Source organism: Hyperolius riggenbachi, chromosome 11, assembly GCF_040937935.1.
Source record: "Hyperolius riggenbachi isolate aHypRig1 chromosome 11, aHypRig1.pri, whole genome shotgun sequence".
Taxonomy (NCBI): Eukaryota; Metazoa; Chordata; class Amphibia; order Anura; family Hyperoliidae; genus Hyperolius; species Hyperolius riggenbachi.
In genome coordinates, this window is record NC_090656.1 from 16,913,525 (window position 1) to 16,935,343 (window position 21,819).

At 48.8% G+C, this 21,819-nt stretch overlaps 1 protein-coding gene across 3 annotated transcripts in view; it reads right to left on the reverse strand.

Annotated features, from left to right (window-relative positions):
- The window catches only part of FHOD1 (formin homology 2 domain containing 1), a 281,432-nt gene that overhangs the window by 102,465 nt on the left and 157,148 nt on the right, over positions 1 to 21,819 (reverse strand). For all 3 annotated transcript variants that reach the window (XM_068261737.1, XM_068261735.1, XM_068261736.1), the window contains exons 3-4: positions 7,635 to 7,699; positions 2,505 to 2,572 (exon numbers count right to left, since the gene is read on the reverse strand). In XM_068261737.1, coding sequence (XP_068117838.1) covers positions 2,505 to 2,572; positions 7,635 to 7,699 — 133 coding nt within the window. The remainder of the gene's footprint in view (positions 1 to 2,504; positions 2,573 to 7,634; positions 7,700 to 21,819) is intronic.

Genomic DNA, 21,819 nt, shown 5'->3' on the forward strand with positions numbered 1-21,819 from the left:
GATTTACCTGCCAGATAGCTTTTTTCCATGTTGTAGATAAATCTAACAGAACAATCTAACAGAAAATGGTATGGTGTGTACCTAGCATAAGAGCTTATACTGGACATGCAGAAGTTGGCATGCCTGGATCATTAAAAAAAATAATAAATGTAAGGTAAGTAAAATGCATTGCTGATTAGGAACCAGTTTAAAATACTGTAAGGCTAAGTTCACACTGCTCAGCTGCACTGCAGTATAATTCTACATGTCAGCTCACTGCCCATACAATTCTATGGACCTGCTCACAGTAAAGCATTTTAACGGTTTGCATTATTCTAACTCACAGCATGCAGGCTTTGCATTAAAGTCTATGCCCAGTCTCCATTGCAGTTCAAACAAATTTTAACACATGCGTTACGCAACTGATCACTGTGAATCCAGCCCGAGCCTAATTATGTACACTAATACTATACGTTTAGGAAAATGTTTTGAGCACTTATCAGTCACAGGTGATGAGGATATAAGAAAATTGTGTAAACAAGAGACTACACTCCGGGGTAAGTATAAGTGCCTATCTCTTGGACTTTGCGCTAAAAAGATGCAAAGAAAGAAAAATGCAGGCCATACAGGAGGAGAGACGAAACTCCTACAGCACTCTGGGACACACCATGCAATTTCCCGTCAAATCGATAATTTCCAATCCATTTTGTACAGAATTGATCAGAAATTCGATCGAAAAAAAAGAAATCAGGTCGGACCTGTAGAAAATTATCGATTCGACCAGTCGATCTGGAGGGAAATTGCATGGTGTGTACCAGACATCAGAGTTTAAGTTTATTATGAAATCCAAGTCTTTAGGTGACCACACACCATACAATTTTTTAAATATTTGTTCAATTCAAGAATAGAGACACATTTTTCTGACTGATTGTAATAATTCAAAAAATTTGACCAGTGTTCAATTTTTCCCCAATCATGAATAAAATAACTGAAAGCTCAGAAAAATTGATTGGGACTGTACATCAAGTAATTGACAATCCATCACACACCATACAATTCTTGATAAAGTTGGTCTGAGATTTCAGGACAATCAATCGAATTTATCGAATTGGTGAAAAATTGGATATTTTTATAGTATGGTGTGTGGCCACCTTAAAGGGGAACTGAAGTAAGAGGTATACGGAGGCTGCCATATTTATTTCCTTTTAATCAATACCAGTTGCCTGGCAGCCTTGCTGGTCTATTTCTCTGCAGTAGTATCTGAATAACACCAGAAACAAGCATGCAGCTAGTCTTGTCAGATCTGACTTTAAAGAGGAACTCCAGCCTAAAAAAACACACTGTCATTAAGTTACATTAGTTATGTTAATTAAAATAGATAGGTAATATAATCGCTTTTCCACCCTGTTTTAAAAGAACAGGCAAATGTTTGATTTCAAGGGGGCAGCCATCTTTTTGGTTGAAAGGAGGTGACATGGAGCATGAGACACACTTCCAACTGTCCTGTGTCCTGATCACCCCTCCCAGCTGCACGCGCTAGGCAACGAGAACAACAACATAGGAAATCCCATCATGCTCTGCATAGCATAAGGGAAAAAAAAGCCTGGGCTTTTTTTCTTTGATGGGTGGAGCTTAGCTAAAAATGCAACTAAAAACGATGCTTTGATGAGAAAAACAAAGTTCTGATGAGGTGAAACTAAGAAACACCAAGCCTTCTCAGTTCTGCTGAGTAAATTTTTAGTCTGGAGGTTCACTTTAAAGTCTGAAATACCTGATCTGCCGCATGCTTGTTCAGGGGCTATGGCTAAAAGTATTAGAGGCAGAGGATCAGCAGGGCTGCCAGGCAACTGGTATTGCTTAAAAGGAAATAAACATGGCAGCCTCCATATACCTCTCTCTTCAGTTCCCCTTTAAGGCTATCAGATTTCAATGGGACCACATGGAAAGTAATACAGTCCTATTTCTGCACATACACATTAAAGGGGAACTGAAGTAAGAAGTATACGGAGGCTGCCATATTTATTTCCTTTTAAACAATACCAGTTGCCTGGCTGGTCTATTTCAATGCAGTAGTGTCTGAATAACACCAGAAACAAGTATGCATCTAGTCTTGTCAGATCTGACAATAAAAATATCAGGCACACCTGATCTGCTGCATACATGTTCAGGGGCTATGGTTAAAAGTATAGGCAGGGGGATCAGCAGGAGAGCCATGCAACTGGTATTACTTAGATGGAAATAAATATGGCAGCCTCCACATACACTCTCGCTTCAGTTGTCCTTTGAGTGCATAAAAAGAAACCACTAAAAGACGCACAAACTGATAAGAAAACTGTCTGCCTATTTCCAATCTCCCCATTCCTACCGAAGGAAAGGACAGAGAAGTCACCAAACCTGCCGAAAACCAGCAGAAAATGCAATGTGCGCAATGCGCGGCGCACATCTGGATTCAGTCGACAGCTCGGGATATTTCCCAGCGGCCCAGCGAGACCGTCTGGCCACCACATCATCACAGCAATCCTTACCTGGAACAGCTGCTTGAGGGAGAAGAGGGATCTGCGGAGCTCGGGGCCATTCGAGTTGTACAGCTTTTCTGTAAAAGACAAAGAGACGGGGGTGCTGTGAGTCCCGCCGGAGGAGAGAGCTGGCTGCAGACTGAGCGGCCTGACGACGCTCTCCAGGAGAGACAGAACTATTTTCTGGAGTCTGATAGGAATGACACAATAATCGGAAAAACAGAGGTGGGCGTGCAGCTCTGTCCAGGCGGGTAGAGCGGCGGCTGCTGCTATATATCTCTGGCAGGAATTGGAATAACACTGTGTCTCTAGTAAAGCCGTGGAGGCCAGGACAGCTATCTGCGGGTATTAATCCGTCAGGGACGGCCGCCTCGCGCCAAGTCTACGTCTGCTACCGTTTTACAGGTATCTGGGGAAGACATTGAGGGGAGGGGGGGGGGGGGGTACGCAAAAAAAAAAAAAAAAGTTAAAAAGGGACCTAAAGTGACATGTGGGATGATGAGATAAACAGGGGGATGTATAGTACCAATCCTACTTGGGACTTGCCTGTGTTTACTTTTAATTTATTTTTATTGAAAGGGTTAATAAGCCTTCTATCCGCAGTCAAGTATCTTAAAGTGGACCTGAACTCTTGCACAGGAGACAAGGAGAACACAAAGAAATCCACCCTGTGTGTGCTTATAAAGAACAGCCTGCCTAATTCTCCATTCTCAGGAAGTAATGAGCTAGTGTAATTTGAGCTGTCAGCTGTCTGCCGAATTCTGAGATAATATGTAAACACAGTAGGTTAACCCTTCATGTGCTCCCAGCCTATCAGTAAGTAACCACTCTGCAGAATCTCAGCAGACGTTATATAAGTTATAAAAAGGATTTTTTTTTCCTTTAAAGGTTATTATGCTGTTGCTGATCTTTTAGAGCAGAGAGAAAATTCTGAGTTCAGGTCTGTATTAAGCGGGTCAAATACTTATGGTTGTCCTGATAGATTCCTGGCAGATTCCATTCCTCTGATTTCTTTGTGTATTACGGAATATTCTTAACTGGGCTTTCAGACTGTGGCTTATTTACTTCCCCCTGCTGTGTCAACCAGGATAGGCACACAGGAGGCAGTTTTATCATCTTTAAAGTGTATCTATAGGGAAAAAAGTACCAGCATGGGGTAGGCCTGAAAGATAAATCGAATTTAAATCGAAATCGCGATCACCAAGATCACAATTTCAGAATCGTCAAAGCGGCGAATATCGCGATCACGTCATTTCCACAAGAGGAAGTTTGAAGAAGCGCCTTCAAACTTTCCCAGAGTCCTAGTGCCAGAGCCCACATACCTTCCATCCTCTATCGCCCTCTGCCGCCTCTTGTGCTTGACAAAACTTTGGGTTCCTGTATGTCACATGATATACAGGAAGTATGCCGTGCATTAGAGCCTGCAGGAGGTTAAGTGGATAGACGGGCATCGCTGGACTCGTGCTTGAAGCTATGTCCAGAACTGATGCAACTTGGGGGACAGAGGGGGCACAGAGAGAGACACAGGAGACACAGAGGGGGCACAAAGAGAGACACAGAAGGGGCACAGAGACACAAAGGAGGCAAGAGAGAGACCCAGTGGAGGCATGAAGAGGCAAAGGTGGCACAATGAGAGACGGGGACAGGCACAAAGGGGGGGGAACAAAGCTTGATTTGAAGGAAATCGTGAATCGAATCGAAATTGTAATTTTGGAAAGAAATCGCTCAATTCAATTTTTTCCTAAAATCGTTCAGGCCTAGCATGGGGTACTGCCTTCTGGAGGGCGGGGGAAGCCGGGCTTCCTCTAAAGTCTTCCCCCGCCCTCCTCCACTGTGCCGTTCCAGCATTAAAATCCCAATAAACACTCAACGGCTTGCCCATGCACAGTAGCGCGGCCCCAATCGGGCTTGGCTTTTTCTGCCAAATCCCCCTTAAGGTAGCCATACACTGGTCGATTAGCCATCAGATCCGACCAATAGATAGATCCCTCTCTGATCGAATCTGATCAGAAAGGGATCGTATGGCCACCTTTACTGCAAACAGATTTCAGCCTGAAACCGATCACAATCTGTGAAGCTGCTGCCGCCCCCCCCTTCCCCCCACTTACATTACCTGCTCCGGCCGGCGCATGTCCTCTAGTCTCCGCTGTCCCTTCTCCGTGCTCAGCTCCTCCAGCTTCACTGAACTTCCTGCCGGGGAAGTTTAAACAGTAGAGGGCGCTCTACTGCTTAAACTTCCTGTCGGGACAGGAAGTTCAGTGAAGCTGGAGGAGCTGAGCACGGAGAAGGGACAGCGGAGACCGGGTGAGTCGTGCTGGCCGGAGCAGGTAATGTACTGCCGCTAGCATCGATCGTCAGGTATTCGAACGCCGCTATGGACGCACTCCCGACCTGCCGGCGATCGAGCAAAATCTTCCGCACGGACGGATCGACGGAACCGATTGATTTCAGACGGAAATCGATCGTTCTGTAAGTGTTTGGGCAACGATTTCACAGCAGATACGATAACAGTGATCAAATCTGCTGTATATCGGTGGGAAAATCGTTAGGTGTGGAGGTTAAGTGGCCAGTCCCCAAGGGGTTAACCAATACCACTTGCCTGGCATCCTGCTGATCTTTCTGATAGTAGTAGTAGTAGTGTCCGAATAACACACCTGAAACAAGCATGCAGCAAATCCAGTCAAATTTTGTTCAGGGTCTATGGGTAAGATCACCCATACATGATGTATGTGCAGATCGACCAAGAGACAGATTTGTGTCTGATTGAATCTGATCGGAGAGAGTTTTGTTGCCCGCCCACACACCGCAGGCCGATTCCCGATGGATTTCAGCATGAATCGGATGTTTGATTGGCCAAAAAATTGTCACATGTATGGCCAGATTTAGGGGCAGAGGATCTGCAGGTCAGCCAGGCAATGTGCATGGTTTAAAAGAAAATAAATATGTCGGCCTCCATACCCCTCTCACCTCGAGTTCCCTTTAAAGCCTCACTGAGCACTGATGATCTGTGCAGCTGCAATCTTCCCAGACAGGTTCAGTCCGTGGCGCCCCCTCTGCAGCTTGAGCAGCAGGGATGAAGCAATTAAAGCAGCTGCAGCAGCCACGCCAACCAAAACTGAAACAGACTGCCTGTATTCATGGCTACTGGCCATGCAATATTAAATTACAGGACTGAAATTTTTTGCCATTTTTAACACAAAAAGTAACATCTGAGAACTCTAATAAGTAAAATATTAGATGGTAAATGTAGATGCTTTGCGGTGTTCCCCTTTAATCTCTACAGCTGGAAGTCCCTGCTTGGGATATACTGTAACCAGGCTGAATGCAGCTTGGATATGGGCCAATCACAATCAGCAGGAATTGCACCTGATTGACCAATTTGCATACAGTTTGAATAAAGCTGTATGCAAGCTGCAATTATTAGCATATCATTATCTCCAGCTGTAGCCCTGATTTCCCCATCACAGTCCCTGTGCCAATGTGCTTTCTATGCAATAATGGGGTAATGTACTCACACGTGCTGCATGGAATGTAGATCTACCTCAAACAGAGAACATATGGTGCCTGGCCTACAATCACCCCAAACCCGCGTGTATAAACTGCCACTCAACTGCAGCTGATCACTACAATGAGGGCAATGAGTGCCGAGGACTGCTGAGATCTGACTTACAGCACCTCCACAGTGCCCTACAGGAGGTGGGGAGTATTGACTCCAGGGGAGAATCAATGCCTCTGCCTTCCTAGCAGAAGTACTATATTGAAAGGCCATTTTTTCCAGAAAGGCAAATACATTTTATACTGCATTTCAGATGTAGAAATGTGCTTTGTAATTTGTCCTTTAAATTGAAAATTATTATTATTTAGCAATTATGTAGCACTGACATTGTCCACAGCGCTGTACAGAGAACACAAGTGTCTCTTAGAGGAGCTTGCAATCTAACCCCTACCATAGTCAGGGACAGATTTACCATAAGGCACAGTAGGCATGTGCCTACAGGCGCCTGATGATGGAGAGGTGGCTCCCTCTCCTCCCCCTGTGCCCCGTTTCCTTCCCTATGCAGAGTCCTGAGCAGGGCAAAAATGAGAGGTTACTCAGCGGGTCTCGGCATTCTCCTGACGAGAACTCCCTTCAGCCAGGGGCACCTCTAGCAACCTAATACTTGGGGGCACCTTAAAGTGTACCAGAGCTGGTAAAAACAAAACATTTTATACATACCTGGGGCTTCCACCAGCCCTATACGCACGGATCACTCCCACGCTGCCGTCCTTAGGTCTTCCCGCAGCTCAGATACCGGGTCCTGTCACTTCTGTCAGTCTGAGCCAGTCTGACGTAAAAGAAGTGCACTCCTTGCGCATCTCTCTGTAGCCCCCGCCCCCCGTGCAGCGTAAAATACTCACTAAGCCTCCAACAAAAGTCCTGTAGCTCCTAGCAGGCTCCTTGCAGCTTTCTCACGTAGGGAGCCGTGCAAGGATGCCGGAAAGCCATTAGGAGCTACAAGATGTCACTAAAGGCTCAGTGAGTATTTTATGGCCGGCGAACCCCCCCAATAAGACAGTTCCTGTTATCCTCTCAGGCAGGCCGGTTTGTTGAGACTTCCAGTTGCTCGATTTCCAGATAACCATAAATGAAAAAAAGACACGGCACACAGGACGCTATCGCGGACGGGAACAAGAAGAAAAATACGCGTGGCCAGGCCTGCCGGGGAAAACGAAACTAGCTGGCGGCGGGAGACCGGAGGATCCGTGAGCGACGGCGAGGACACAGGATGGCTACAGGGGGCTGGTAGAAGCCCTCGTAAGTAAAACTGATTTTTTTTATTCCTGGCTTAAGTGTTCCTTTTAGGGTTGTAATTAGGTTGTGAAGCACGACCTTCCGTGATATACTGTAGGGTGCACTGTATTCTAGGCCCAATTTAGGGGGGAGCCAATTAATTTATCTGTATGGTTTTTTGGGGGGCACGGAGGTGCTTGGAAGAAACCTCTGCAGACACGGGTAGAACATCCAAACTCCCTGCAGATAGTGCCCTGGCTGGGATTACCCAAATTTTCCATCAGACTGTTCCTGATGCAGGTGAGGGAGGCTGGTGGGAGAAGCTGGAGACCTGGAAATAATTATCGCATGAAGATAGCGTTACTCACCGAGAATGGCGTGAACTCGCACAGACAGCTGCGTCCGGAGGATCAGGGTGGGTCTCCGGCCTTTGCTGGAAGACAGAATAAGGTATCAAGTTACTGAAAAGGTAAATGCCAACATTTATTTTTGATAACAATATATACGTAATGAAAGAGTGGGTGGACCCACAAATAAAGGAATCAAGAATCAGGTTTTCCTATTAGCTCTGATATGCAGGAGACTCAGCTGTCAGGAGGCAGCACCTTGGGGTGCTTGCAATCTACCTCAGGTTAGTTTATGAACACTGAAAGGAAGTGACATTCAGACTGTCACCAATACAAGAAGATAAACTTTTACGACTTGATGCTTAATCCCCACCCAACTGTTTGTAGAGTTGGTTAGACTATACTGTACTAAACTCTCTGACTTCCATGCAACTACCAGAATCTCTTCTCGCATGAGAATTGCATGAAACACTATACAGAAAAATCAAAAGCTCTTTTTTTTTGTACCCATTTGAGAAATCTGACATTCTCCCTGAAATATAAGTGATCAGGAGCGGTGTGTGAGTGTGTGTAGGTGTGTGTTTTGTGTGTGTAGGTGTGTGGGTGTGTAGGTGTGTGTGTGTGTGTAGGTGTGTGTAGGTGTGTGTGTGTGTAGGTGTGTGTGTGTGTAGGTGTGTGTGTGTGTAGGTGTGTGTGTGTGTAGGTGTGTGTGTGTGTAGGTGTGTGTGTGTGTAGGTGTGTGTGTGTGTAGGTGTGTGTGTGTGTGTAGGTGTGTGTGTGTGTAGGTGTGTGTGTGTGTAGGTGTGTGTGTGTGTAGGTGTGTGTGTGTGTAGGTGTGTGTGTAGGTGTGTGTGTAGGTGTGTGTGTAGGTGTGTGTGTAGGTGTGTGTGTAGGTGTGTGTAGGTGTGTGTAGGTGTGTGTAGGTGTGTGTGTAGGTGTGTGTGTAGGTGTGTGTGTAGGTGTGTGTGTGTGTGTGTGTGTGTGTAGGTGTGTAGGTGTGTGTGTGTGTAGGTGTGTGTGTGTGTGTGTAGGTGTGTGTGTGTGTGTAGGTGTGTGTGTAGGTGTGTGTAGGGGTGTGTAGGGGTGTGTGTGTGTGTGTGTGTGTGTGTGTGTGTGTGTAGGTGTGTAGGTGTGTAGGTGTGTGTGTGTGTAGGTGTGTGTGTAGGTGTGTGTGTGTGTAGGTGTGTGTGTGTGTAGGTGTGTGTGTGTGTAGGTGTGTGTGTGTAGGTGTGTGTGTGTGTGTAGGTGTGTGTGTGTGTAGGTGTGTGTGTGTGTGTGTAGGTGTGTGTGTGTGTGTGTAGGTGTGTGTGTAGGTGTGTGTGCGTGTGTAGGTGAGTGTGTTTGTAGGTGTGTAGGTGTGTGTGTGTAGGTGTGTGTGTAGGTGTGTGTGTGTGTGTGTAGGTGTGTAGGTGTGTGTGTAGGTGTGTGTGTGTGTGTAGGTGTGTGTGTGTGTGTGTAGGTGTGTGTGTAGGTGTGTGTGTGTAGGTGTGTGTGTGTAGGTGTGTGTGTGTGTAGGTGTGTGTGTGTGTGTGTGTGTAGGTGTGTGTGTGTGTGTGTAGGTGTGTGTGTGTGTAGGTGTGTGTAGGTGTGTGTGTAGGTGTGTGTGTGTGTAGGTGTGTGTGTGTGTGTGTGTAGGTGTGTGTAGGTGTGTGTGTAGGTGTGTGTGTGTGTAGGTGTGTGTGTAGGTGTGTGTGCGTGTGTAGGTGAGTGTGTTTGTAGGTGTGTAGGTGTGTGTGTGTAGGTGTGTGTGTGTAGGTGTGTGTGTAGGTGTGTGTGTGTGTGTGTGTGTGTGTGTGTGTGTGTGTGTGTGTGTGTGTGTGTAGGTGTGTGTGTGTGTGTAGGTGTGTGTGTAGGTGTGTGTGTGTGTAGGTGTGTGTGTGTAGGTGTAGGTGTGTGTGTGTGTGTGTAGGTGTGTGTGTGTGTAGGTGTGTGTGTGTGTAGGTGTGTGTGTGTGTAGGTGTGTGTGTGTGTAGGTGTGTGTGTGTGTAGGTGTGTGTGTGTGTAGGTGTGTGTGTAGGTGTGTGTGTAGGTGTGTAGGTGTGTGTGTAGGTGTGTGTGTAGGTGTGTAGGTGTGTGTGTAGGTGTGTGTGTGTAGGTGTGTGTGTGTGTGTGTAGGTGTGTGTAGGTGTGAGTGTGTAGGTGTGTGTGTGTGTAGGTGTGTGTGTGTGTAGGTGTGTGTGTGTGTAGGTGTGTGTGTGTGTAGGTGTGTGTGTGTGTGTAGGTGTGTGTGTAGGTGTGTGTGTAGGTGTGTAGGTGTGTGTGTAGGTGTGTGTGTGTAGGTGTGTGTGTGTGTGTGTAGGTGTGTGTAGGTGTGTGTGTGTAGGTGTGTGTGTGTGTAGGTGTGTGTGTGTAGGTGTGTGTGTGTAGGTGTGTGTGTGTGTAGGTGTGTGTGTGTAGGTGTGTGTGTGTAGGTGTGTGTGTGTAGGTGTGTGTGTGTAGGTGTGTGTGTGTAGGTGTGTGTGTGTAGGTGTGTGTTTGTAGGAGTGTGTTTGTAGGTGTGTGTTTGTAGGTGTGTGTTTGTAGGTGTGTGTTTGTAGGTGTGTGTGCGTGTGTAGGTGAGTGTGTGTGTAGGTGAGTGTGTTTGTAGGTGTGTAGGTGTGTGTGTGTAGGTGTGTGTGTAGGTGTGTGTGTGTGTGTAGGTGTGTGTGTAGGTGTGTGTGTGTAGGTGTGTGTGTGTAGGTGTGTAGGTGTGTGTGTAGGTGTGTGTGTGTAGGTGTGTGTGTGTAGGTGTGTGTGTGTGTAGGTGTGTGTGTGTGTGTAGGTGTGTGTGTGTGTGTAGGTGTGTGTGTGTGTGTGTAGGTGTGTGTGTGTGTAGGTGTGTGTGTGTGTAGGTGTGTGTGTGTGTAGGTGTGTGTGTGTAGGTGTGTGTGTGTGTAGGTGTGTGTGTGTAGGTGTGTGTGTGTAGGTGTGTGTTTGTAGGTGTGTGTTTGTAGGTGTGTGTGTGTAGGTGTGTGTGTGTAGGTGTGTGTGTGTAGGTGTGTGTGTGTAGGTGTGTGTATGTGTAGGTGTGTGTGTAGGTGTGTGTGTAGGTGTGTGTGTGTAGGTGTGTGTAGGTGTGTGTAGGTGTGTGTTTGTAGGTGTGTGTTTGTAGGTGTGTGTTTGTAGGTGTGTGTTTGTAGGTGTGTGTGTGTAGGTGTGTGTGTGTAGGTGTGTGTGTGTAGGTGTGTGTGTGTAGGTGTGTGTGTGTGTAGGTGTGTGTATGTGTAGGTGTGTGTGTAGGTGTGTGTGTAGGTGTGTGTGTGTAGGTGTGTGTTTGTAGGTGTGTGTTTGTAGGTGTGTGTTTGTAGGTGTGTGTGTGTAGGTGTGTGTGTGTAGGTGTGTGTGTGTGTAGGTGTGTGTATGTGTAGGTGTGTGTGTGTAGGTGTGTGTGTAGGTGTGTGTCTGTGTAGGTGTGTGTGTAGGTGTGTGTGCGTGTGTAGGTGAGTGTGTTTGTAGGTGTGTAGGTGTGTGTGTGTAGGTGTGTGTGTAGGTGTGTGTGTGTGTGTGTAGGTGTGTGTGTAGGTGTGTGTAGGTGTGTGTGTGTGTGTAGGTGTGTGTAGGTGTGTGTGTGTGTGTGTGTGTGTGTAGGTGTGTGTGTGTGTGTGTGTGTAGGTGTGTGTGTGTGTGTAGGTGTGTGTGTGTAGGTGTGTGTGTGTGTGTAGGTGTGTGTGTGTGTAGGTGTGTGTGTGTGTGTAGGTGTGTGTGCGTGTGTAGGTGTGTGTGTGTAGGTGTGTGTAGGTGTGTGTAGGTGTGTGTGTAGGTGTGTGTGTAGGTGTGTATGTAGGTGTGTGTGTGTAGGTGTGTGTGTGTAGGTGTGTGTGTGTGTAGGTGTGTGTGTGTGTAGGTGTGTGTGTGTGTAGGTGTGTGTGTGTGTGGGTGTGTGTGTGTGTAGGTGTGTGTGTGTAGGTGTGTGTGTGTAGGTGTGTGTGTGTAGGTGTGTGTTTGTAGGTGTGTGTTTGTAGGTGTGTGTTTGTAGGTGTGTGTGTGTAGGTGTGTGTGTAGGTGTGTAGGTGTGTGTGTGTAGGTGTGTGTGTGTGTGTAGGTGTGTGTGTGTGTAGGTGTGTGTGTGTGTGTGTGTAGGTGTGTGTGTGTAGGTGTGTGTGTGTGTGTGTGTGTAGGTGTGTGTGTGTGTAGGTGTGTGTGTGTGTAGGTGTGTGTGTAGGTGTGTGTGTGTGTAGGTGTGTGTGTAGGTGTGTGTGCGTGTGTAGGTGAGTGTGTTTGTAGGTGTGTAGGTGTGTGTGTGTAGGTGTGTGTGTGTAGGTGTGTGTGTAGGTGTGTGTGTGTGTGTGTGTGTGTGTGTGTGTGTGTGTGTGTAGGTGTGTGTGTAGGTGTGTGTGTGTAGTGTGTGTAGGTGTGTGTGTGTGTGTGTGTGTGTGTGTGTAGGTGTGTGTAGGTGTGTGTAGGTGTGTGTGTGTGTAGGTGTGTGTGTGTGTAGGTGTGTGTGTGTGTGTGTGTGTGTGTGTGTGTGTGTGTGTGTGTGTAGGTGTGTGTGTGTGTAGGTGTGTGTGTGTGTAGGTGTGTGTGTGTGTAGGTGTGTGTGTAGGTGTGTGTGTGTGTAGGTGTGTGTGTGTGTGTGTGTAGGTGTGTGTGTGTGTGTAGGTGTGTGTGTGTGTAGGTGTGTGTGTGTGTAGGTGTGTGTGTGTGTAGGTGTGTGTGTGTGTAGGTGTGTGTGTAGGTGTGTGTGCGTGTGTAGGTGAGTGTGTTTGTAGGTGTGTAGGTGTGTGTGTAGGTGTGTGTGTGTGTGTAGGTGTGTGTGTAGGTGTGTGTGTGTGTGTGTGTGTGTAGGTGTGTGTGTGTAGGTGTGTGTGTGTGTGTAGGTGTGTAGGTGTGTGTGTGTGTAGGTGTGTGTGTGTGTAGGTGTGTGTGTGTGTAGGTGTGTGTGTGTAGGTGTGTGTGTGTGTAGGTGTGTGTGTGTAGGTGTGTGTTTGTAGGTGTGTGTTTGTAGGTGTGTGTTTGTAGGTGTGTGTTTGTAGGTGTGTGTTTGTAGGTGTGTGTTTGTAGGTGTGTGTTTGTAGGTGTGTGTTTGTAGGTGTGTGTTTGTAGGTGTGTGTTTGTTTGTTGGTGTGTGTGTGTAGGTGTGTGTGTGTGTGTGTGTGTTTGTAGGTGTGTGTGTGTGTTTGTAGGTGTGTGTGTGTGTTTGTAGGTGTGTGTGTGTGTGTAGGTGTGTAGGTGTGTATGTGTGTAGGTGTGTATGTGTGTAGGTGTGTGTGTGTGTAGGTGTGTGTGTGTGTAGGTGTGTGTGTAGGTGTGTGTGTGTAGGTGTGTGTGTGTAGGTGTGTGTGTGTAGGTGTGTGTGTGTAGGTGTGTGTGTGTAGGTGTGTGTGTTTGTAGGTGTGTGTGTGTAGGTGTGTGTGTGTAGGTGTGTGTGTGTAGGTGTGTGTGTGTGTAGGTGTGTGTTTGTAGGTGTGTGTTTGTAGGTGTGTGTTTGTAGGTGTGTGTTTGTAGGTGTGTGTTTGTAGGTGTGTGTTTGTAGGTGTGTGTTTGTAGGTGTGTGTTAGTAGGTGTGTGTTTGTTTGTTGGTGTGTGTGTGTAGGTGTGTGTGTGTAGGTGTGTGTGTGTGTGTGTGTGTGTGTGTGTGTGTGTGTGTGTGTGTGTGTGTAGGTGTGTGTGTGTGTGTGTAGGTGTGTGTGTGTGTTTGTAGGTGTGTGTGTGTTTGTAGGTGTGTGTGTGTGTGTGTTTGTAGGTGTGTGTGTAGGTGTGTGTGTAGGTGTAGGTGTGTGTGTAGGTGTGTGTGTAGGTGTGTGTGTGTTTGTAGGTGTGTGTGTTTGTAGGTGTGTGTGTGTTTGTAGGTGTGTGTGTGTGTGTTTGTAGGTGTGTGTGTGTGTGTAGGTGTGTGTGTAGGTGTGTGTGTGTAGGTGTAGGTGTGTGTGTGTGTGTGTTTGTTTGTAGGTGTGTGTAGGTGTGTGTGTTTGTAGGTGTGTGTAGGTGTGTGTGTTTGTAGGTGTTTGTTTGTAGGTGTGTGTGTGTGTGGGTAGGTGTGTGTAGGTGTGTATAGGTGTGTGTATAGGTGTGTGTGTGTGTAGGTGTGTGTAGGTGTGTGTGTGTAGGTGTGTGTGTGTGTGTGTGTGTGTGTGTGTGTAGGTGTGTGTGTGTGTGTAGGTGTGTGTAGGTGTGTGTGTGTAGGTGTGTGTGTGTGTGTGTATAGGTGTGTGTGTATAGGTGTGTGTGTGTAGGTGTGTGTGTAGGTGTGTGTGTGTGGGGGTAGGTGTGTGTAGGTGTGTATAGGTGTGTGTGTGTGTGTGTGTAGGTGTGTGTAGGTGTGTGTGTGTAGGTGTGTGTGTGTGTGTGTGTGTAGGTGTGTGTGTGTGTGTGTGTGTAGGTGTGTGTGTGTGTGTGTAGGTGTGTGTGTGTAGGTGTGTGTGTGTGTGTGTATAGGTGTGTGTGTGTAGGTGTGTGTGTAGGTGTGTGTGTAGGTGTGTGTGTGTAGTGTGTGTAGAAGCAATCAGTGCTATATATAGATTATAGATGTTCATATTCTTGATCATTCCCAGTGCTTTTTGTTAAATCGACAAGGCAATTCTTCCCCTAAATTGTGATTGAATTATAGCATATTTAGCATATTTTAACCTGCTGAGCGGTCTGGACGAGCTCAGCTCGTCCAACACCGCCAGAGGCTGCCGCTCAGGCCCTGCTGGGCCGATTTTCACCAAGTAAAAAGCAGCACACGCAGCCGCGTGTGCTGCCTGATTGCCGCTGCAGCGCGGCGATCCGCCGCGTGCAGCAGCGAAAGAGGGTCCCCCCAGCCGCCCGAGCCCAGCGTAGCCGGAACAAACAGTTCCGGCCAGCGCTAAGGGCTGGATCGGAGGCGGCTGACGTCAGGACGTCGGCTGACGTCCATGACGTCACTCCGCTCGTCGCCATGGCGACGAGGGAAGCGAAACACGGAGGGCCGCTCATTGCGGCCTTCCGTGTTATTTCTTGCCGCCGGAGGCGATCGGAAGATCGCCTCCGGAGCGCCCTCTAGTGGGCTTTCATGCAGCCAACTTTCAGTTGGCTGCATGAAATAGTTTTTTTTTAATTTAAAAAAAACCCTCCCGCAGCCACCCTGGCGATTTAATCAGAACGCCAGGGTGGTTAAACTGTTGGTGGAGTATTTCTGGACAAGACACGACACTGAACATTTATATCGCGCTTTTCTCCTGGCAGACTCAAAAGTGCCAGAGCTGCAGCCACTAGGACGCACTCTATAGGCGGTAGCAGCGTAAGGGAATCTTGCCCAAGGACTCCTAACTAAACAGGAAGCGCTGGGAATTTGAACCCAGGTCTTTTAGTCAAAGGCAAAGCCCTTAACTAGTACACTATTAAGCCACTACTTAACCAGTACGCTTTCCAGCCACTACTTACCAATACACTATCCATCCACTAAACCAGTACACTTTTCAGTCACTACTTAACGTCCCTGCCGGTTATCCCGAGCTCAGCTCGGGGTAACCTGCCGCGGAGGATTCCTCAGGCCCTGCTGGGCCGATTTGCATAATTTTTTTTTTTGTTACACGCAGCTAGCACTTTGCTAGCTGCGTGTAACTTACGATCGCCGCCGCTCCGCGCCGATTCGCCGCATCAGAGGGTGCCCCCCCGAGACCCGTGCGCTGCCTGGCCAATCAGTGCCAGGCAGCGTCGAGGGGTGGTTCGGGACTCCCTCTGACGTCACGACGTCGATGACATCATCGCGCCCGTCGCCATGGCGACGGGGGAAGCCCTCCTGGAAATCCCGTTCAGAACGGGATTTCCGGATGGGTATATGCACCGGCGGCGATCGGCGCATTTGGGGGGACGCCGCAGGGAGGGGGGAAGCATGTAGCTAGCGCTAGGCTAGCTACATGCTAAAAAAAAAAAATAATGCCAAAAAACACCCTCCCTGCCGTGCGCAGCAATTTTTTATAACGGCAGGGAGGTTAACCAGTACACTATTCGGTCACTACTTAACCAGTACACGATTCAGTCACTACTTAACCAGTACACTATCCAGCCACTACTTAACCAGTACACTATCCAGCCACTACTTAACCAGTACACTATCCAGCCACTACTTAACCAGTACACTATCCAGCCACTACTTAACCAGTACACTATTCAGCCACTACTTAACCAGTACACTATTCGGTCACTACTTAACCAGTACACGATTCAGTCACTACTTAACCAGTACACTATCCAGCCACTACTTAACCAGTACACTATCCAGCCACTACTTAACCAGTACACTATCCAGCCACTACTTAACCAGTACACTATCCAGCCACTACTTAACCAGTACACTATCCAGCCACTACTTAACCAGTACACTATCCAGCCACTACTTAACCAGTACACTATCCAGCCACTACTTAACCAGTACACTATCCAGCCACTACTTAACCAGTACACTATCCAGCCACTACTTAACCAGTACACTATCCAGCCACTACTTAACCAGTACACTATCCAGCCACTACTTAACCAGTACACTATTCAGCCACTACTTAACTAGTGCACTATCCAGCCTCTACTTAACCAGTACACTGTCCAGCCACTACTTAAAGAGAGTCTGAAGCGAGAATAGATCTCGCTTCAGACCTCATAGCTAGCAGGGGCATGCGTGCCCCTGCTAAAACGCCGCTATAGCGCTGCTTAACGGGGGTCCCTGTCCCCCCAAACCCCCTCCGTGCAGCGGGGGAGCGCTTCCTGGTTGGGGCAGGGCTAACCGCCGCAGCCCTGCCCCATGCGCGTCTGTCAGACGCGTATCTCCACCTCTCCCCCGCCCCTCTCAGTCTTCCTTCACTGAGAGGGGCGGGGGAGAGGCGGCGATGCGCGTCTGATAGACGCGCTGGGAGGCAGGGCTGCAGCCGTTAGCCCTTGCCTCCAGGAAGGATATCTCCAGCGACCATTTTCCGACCAACATTTGCGGGGGGTGGGTTGGGGGTGAAGGGACCCCCGTTAAGCCGCGGGATAGCGGCGTTTTAGCAGGGGCACACATGCCCCTGCTATATATAAGACCTGAAGCGAGATTTAGTCTCGCTTCAGTGTCTCTTTAACCAGTACACTATTCAGTCACTACTTAACCAGTACACTATTCAGCCACTACTTAACCAGTACACTATCCAGCCACTACTTAACCAGTACACTATTCAGCCACTACTTAACCAGTACACTATTCAGCCACTACTTAACCAGTATACTACCAAGCCATTACTTAACCTACTTAACCAGTACACTACCCAGCCACTACTTAACCAGTACACTATCCAGCCACTACTTAACCAGTACACTACCCAGCCACTAATTAACCAGTACACCACCTAGCCACTAATTAACCAGTACACTACCCAGTGTGATTTGATCATTCATATAAGTTCATACTGTTAATGGCCAATTAAATAATGAAAGGGGACTGAAAGCTGGCAGTGCGGGGGGGGGGGGGGGGGGTTTAATAGGTAGGGAGAAGAAGCCTGAGCTGGATTCAGCAGGAGGTAAGCCCATAGGAGCAATAGTGCCAAAAGCGCAGGTCCTGCCTCATTTTTGGATTAATTTATTGGGGGGGGGGGGGGCACAAGGCCCAAAATCTCTTCCCTCTAAACTGCTCCACTCTTACTTAACAAAATCACTCTCAGCCTTTTGAGAGCGATTTGTAAATGCAAGTAGGCACCCGGCCTTAGGGCCCATTCACACTAGAGCGTTTTTCCGGTGATTTCGGCAGAACACTCAAGCGCTAGTGCTTTTGAAAGTGCTATAATACCCTATGGGCCCGTTCTTACTTGGGTGATTTGCGTTAATCACCGGCGATTAACGCAAATCGCCAAACGCAAACATGTAGCCTGCACCACTTTCAGGCAATCACGGTTCAGTGCTATAGAAGCGCTTAACGCGATCGCGGAAAAATCGCTGCAGTGTCCAACGATTTTTCCGCATGAAATCGCGGAAAAATCACTCCCGCAAAACGCCGGCGTTTTGCGCTTTTAAGTGTGAATGGGCCCTTAACCTGATTTTGGAAACGTAAAATCAATTCTTGCAGTTGTTGCCAGGAGCAACAAATGTCCCTTCCTACAGTTTTTAAGAATTAGCACCCTCACTTCCTCTGTTATGTCATTATCAATCAGAACGAGAATCATGTTACAAGAACTTGGTAATGATGCTGGTATGGAAGGCACACGTGTCCACATGTCCGCAAGACACAAACTGTCAGCCCAGGAGAATGATGACACAGATAGGAGGACTGGTTAATCACCCAGCCACACTGCATCCAGTGAATCACACTAACGAGCAAACTAAAGCAGTGTTCAGTGTGACAGGACGGCCACTAGGGGAGCCCACGAGCTGCAGTGAGTCACAACCAGCTACCTCTATACCCAGAATAAGAGTGCAAAGTCATTTCCCTAAGGCTGCAATACCAGGAAAGAGTGACATATGTATAAATATGGTTGGCTACAATTACATTGTGTTATAAATAGCTTGGTGGAACAGTCAGGCATAGCAGAAGCGCAACGGTTTATTCCAGAGATAATACAGAACATATCCTGTATACTAAGTAAAGGCTGTACTCATGCGGGCGGTTGCGGTGTTTGCGCACGCAGGGTTTGGGCAGCGGTGGTGTTTGCACTGTAGACAGTGGTTGTAATGCGCAGGCAGGCTTTGGTCAACGGTGGCGTTCGTGTTGTAGGCGTGCATGCGGGCAGGCTTGTGTACTGTGCATGCACACAGGACACAGAACACGGACATGCACACAGAACAGTGACTAGGTGATGGGCACACAGAACTATGACACGCTGACAGGCACACAGAACTATGACACGCTGACAGGCCCACAGAACAATGACATGCTGACAGGCACACAGAACAATGACACGCTGACAGGCACACAGAACAATGACATGCTGACAGGCCCACAGAACTATGACACGCTGACAGGCACACAGAACAATGACATGCTGACAGGCCCACAGAACAATGACATGCTGACAGGCCCACAGAACAATGACATGCTGACAGGCCCACAGAACAATGACATGCTGACAGGCCCACAGAACAATGACATGCTGACAGGCCCACAGAACAATGACATACTGACAGGCACACAGAACAATGACACGCTGACAGGCACACAGGACGCTGACAGGCACACAGAACAATGACACGCTGACAGGCACACAGGACGCTGACAGGCACACAGGACGCTGACAGGCACACAGAACAATGACACGCTGACAGGCACACAGAACTATGACACGCTGACAGGCCCACAGAACAATGACATACTGACAGGCACACAGAACAGTGACACGCTGACAGGCACACAGGACGCTGACATGCACACAGGACACCGACAGGCACACAGGACACCGACAGGCACACAGGACACCGACAGGCACACAGGACGCTGACAGGCACACAGGACACTGACAGGCACACAGGACACTGACAGGCACACAGGACACTGACAGGCACACAGGACACTGACAGGCACACAGGACACTGACAGGCACACAGGACACTGACAGGCACACAGGACACTGACAGGCACACAGGACACTGACAGGCTGACAGGCACATAGGACACTGACATGCTGACAGGCACACAGAACAATGACACGCTGACAGGCACACAGGACGCTGACAGGCACACAGAACGCTGACAGGCACACAGGACGCTGACAGGCACACAGGACGCTGACAGGCACACAGAACAGTGACACGCTGACAGGCACACAGGACGCTGACATGCACACAGGACACCGACAGGCACACAGGACGCTGACATGCACACAGGACACCGACAGGCACACAGAACAATGACACGCTGACAGGCACACAGCACACAGACAGGCACACAGAACAGTGACACGCTGACATGCACACAGAACAGTGACACGCTGACAGGCACACAGAACAGTGACACGCTGACAGGCACACAGAACAGTGACACGCTGACAGGCACACAGAACACTGACACGCTGACAAGCACACAGAACAGTGACACGCTGACAGGCACACAGAACAGTGACACGCTGACAGGCACACAGAACAATGACACGCTGACAGGCACACAGAACAGTGACACGCTGACAGGCACACAGAACAGTGACAAGCTGATGGACGCACAGAACAGTGACACACTGACAGGCACACAGAACAGTGACACGCTGAGGACGCACAGAACAGTGACACGCTGAGGACGCACAGAACAATGACACGCTGACAGGCACACAGAACACTGACACGCTGACAGGCACACAGAACAATGACACGCTGACAGGCACACAGAACAATGACACGCTGACAGGCACACAGAACAATGACACGCTGACAGGCACACAGAACAATGACACGCTGACAGGCACACAGAACAATGACACGCTGACAGGCACACAGAACAGTGACACGCTGACAGGCACACAGAACAGTGGCACGCTGACAGGCACACAGAACAGTGACACGCTGACAGGCACACAGAACAGTGACACGCTGACAGGCACACAGAACAGTGACACGCTGACAGGCACACAGGACACTGACAGGCACACAGAACAATGACACGCTGACAGGCACACAGAACAATGACACGCTGACAGGCACACATAACAATGACACGCTGACAGGCACACAGAACAGTGACACGCTGACAGGCACACAGAACAGTGGCACGCTGACAGGCACACAGAACAGTGACACGCTGACAGGCACACAGAACAGTGACACGCTGACAGGCACACAGCAAAGTGACACGCTGACAGGCACACAGGACACTGACAGGCACACAGAACAATGACACGCTGACAGGCACACAGAACAATGACACGCTGACAGGCACACATAACAATGACACGCTGACAGGCACACATAACAATGACACGCTGACAGGCACACATAACAATGACACGCTGACAGGCACACAGAACAATGACACGCTGACAGGCACACAGAACAATGACAGGCTGACATGCACACAGAACAGTGACACGCTGACAGGCACACAGAACAGTGACACGCTGACATGCACACAGAACAATGACACGCTGACATGCACACAGAACACTGACACGCTGACAGGCACACAGAACAATGACACGCTGACAGGCACACAGAACAATGACACGCTGACAGGCACACAGAACAATGACACGCTGACAGGCACACAGAACAATGACACGCTGACAGGCACACAGAACACTGACACGCTGACAGGCACACAGAACAGTGACACGCTGACAGGCACACAGAACAGTGACACGCTGACAGGCACACAGAACAGTGACACGCTGACAGGCACACAGAACAGTGACACGCTGACAGGCACACAGAACAGTGACACGCTGATAGGCACACAGAACAGTGACACGCTGACAGGCACACAGGACACTGACAGGCACACAGAAAAGTGACAAGGTGACAGGCACACACAACAATGACACGCTGACAGGCACAGAGGACACTGACAGGCACACAGAACAATGACACGCTGACAGGCACACAGAACAATGACACGCTGACAGGCACACAGAACAGTGACACGCTGACAGGCACACAGAACACTGACACACTGACAGGCACACAGGACACTGACAGGCACACAGAACAATGACACGCTGACAGGCACACAGAACAATGACACGCTGACAGGCACACAGAACAATGACACGCTGACAGGCACACAGAACAGTGACACGCTGACAGGCACACAGAACAGTGACACGCTGACAGGCACACAGAACAGTGACACGCTGACAGGCACACAGAACAGTGACACACTGACAGGCACACAGAACACTGACACACTGACAGGCACACAGAACAGTGACACGCTGACAGGCACACAGAACAGTGACACGCTGACAGGCACACAGAACAGTGACACGCTGACAGGCCACACAGAACAGTGACACGCTGATAGGCACACAGAACAGTGACACACTGACAGGCACACAGAACAGTGACACACTGACAGGCACACAGAACAGTGACACACTGACAGGCACACAGAACAGTGACATGCTGACGGACGCACAGAACAGTGACACGCTGACAGGCACACAGAACAGTGACACGCTGACAGGCACACAGAACAATGACACGCTGACAGGCACACAGGACACTGACAGGCACACAGGACAATGAAACGCTGACAGGCACACAGAACAGTGACACGCTGACAGGCACACAGGACACTGACAGGCACACAGAACAATGACACGCTGACAGGCACACAGAACAATGACACGCTGACAGGCACACAGAACAATGACACGCTGACAGG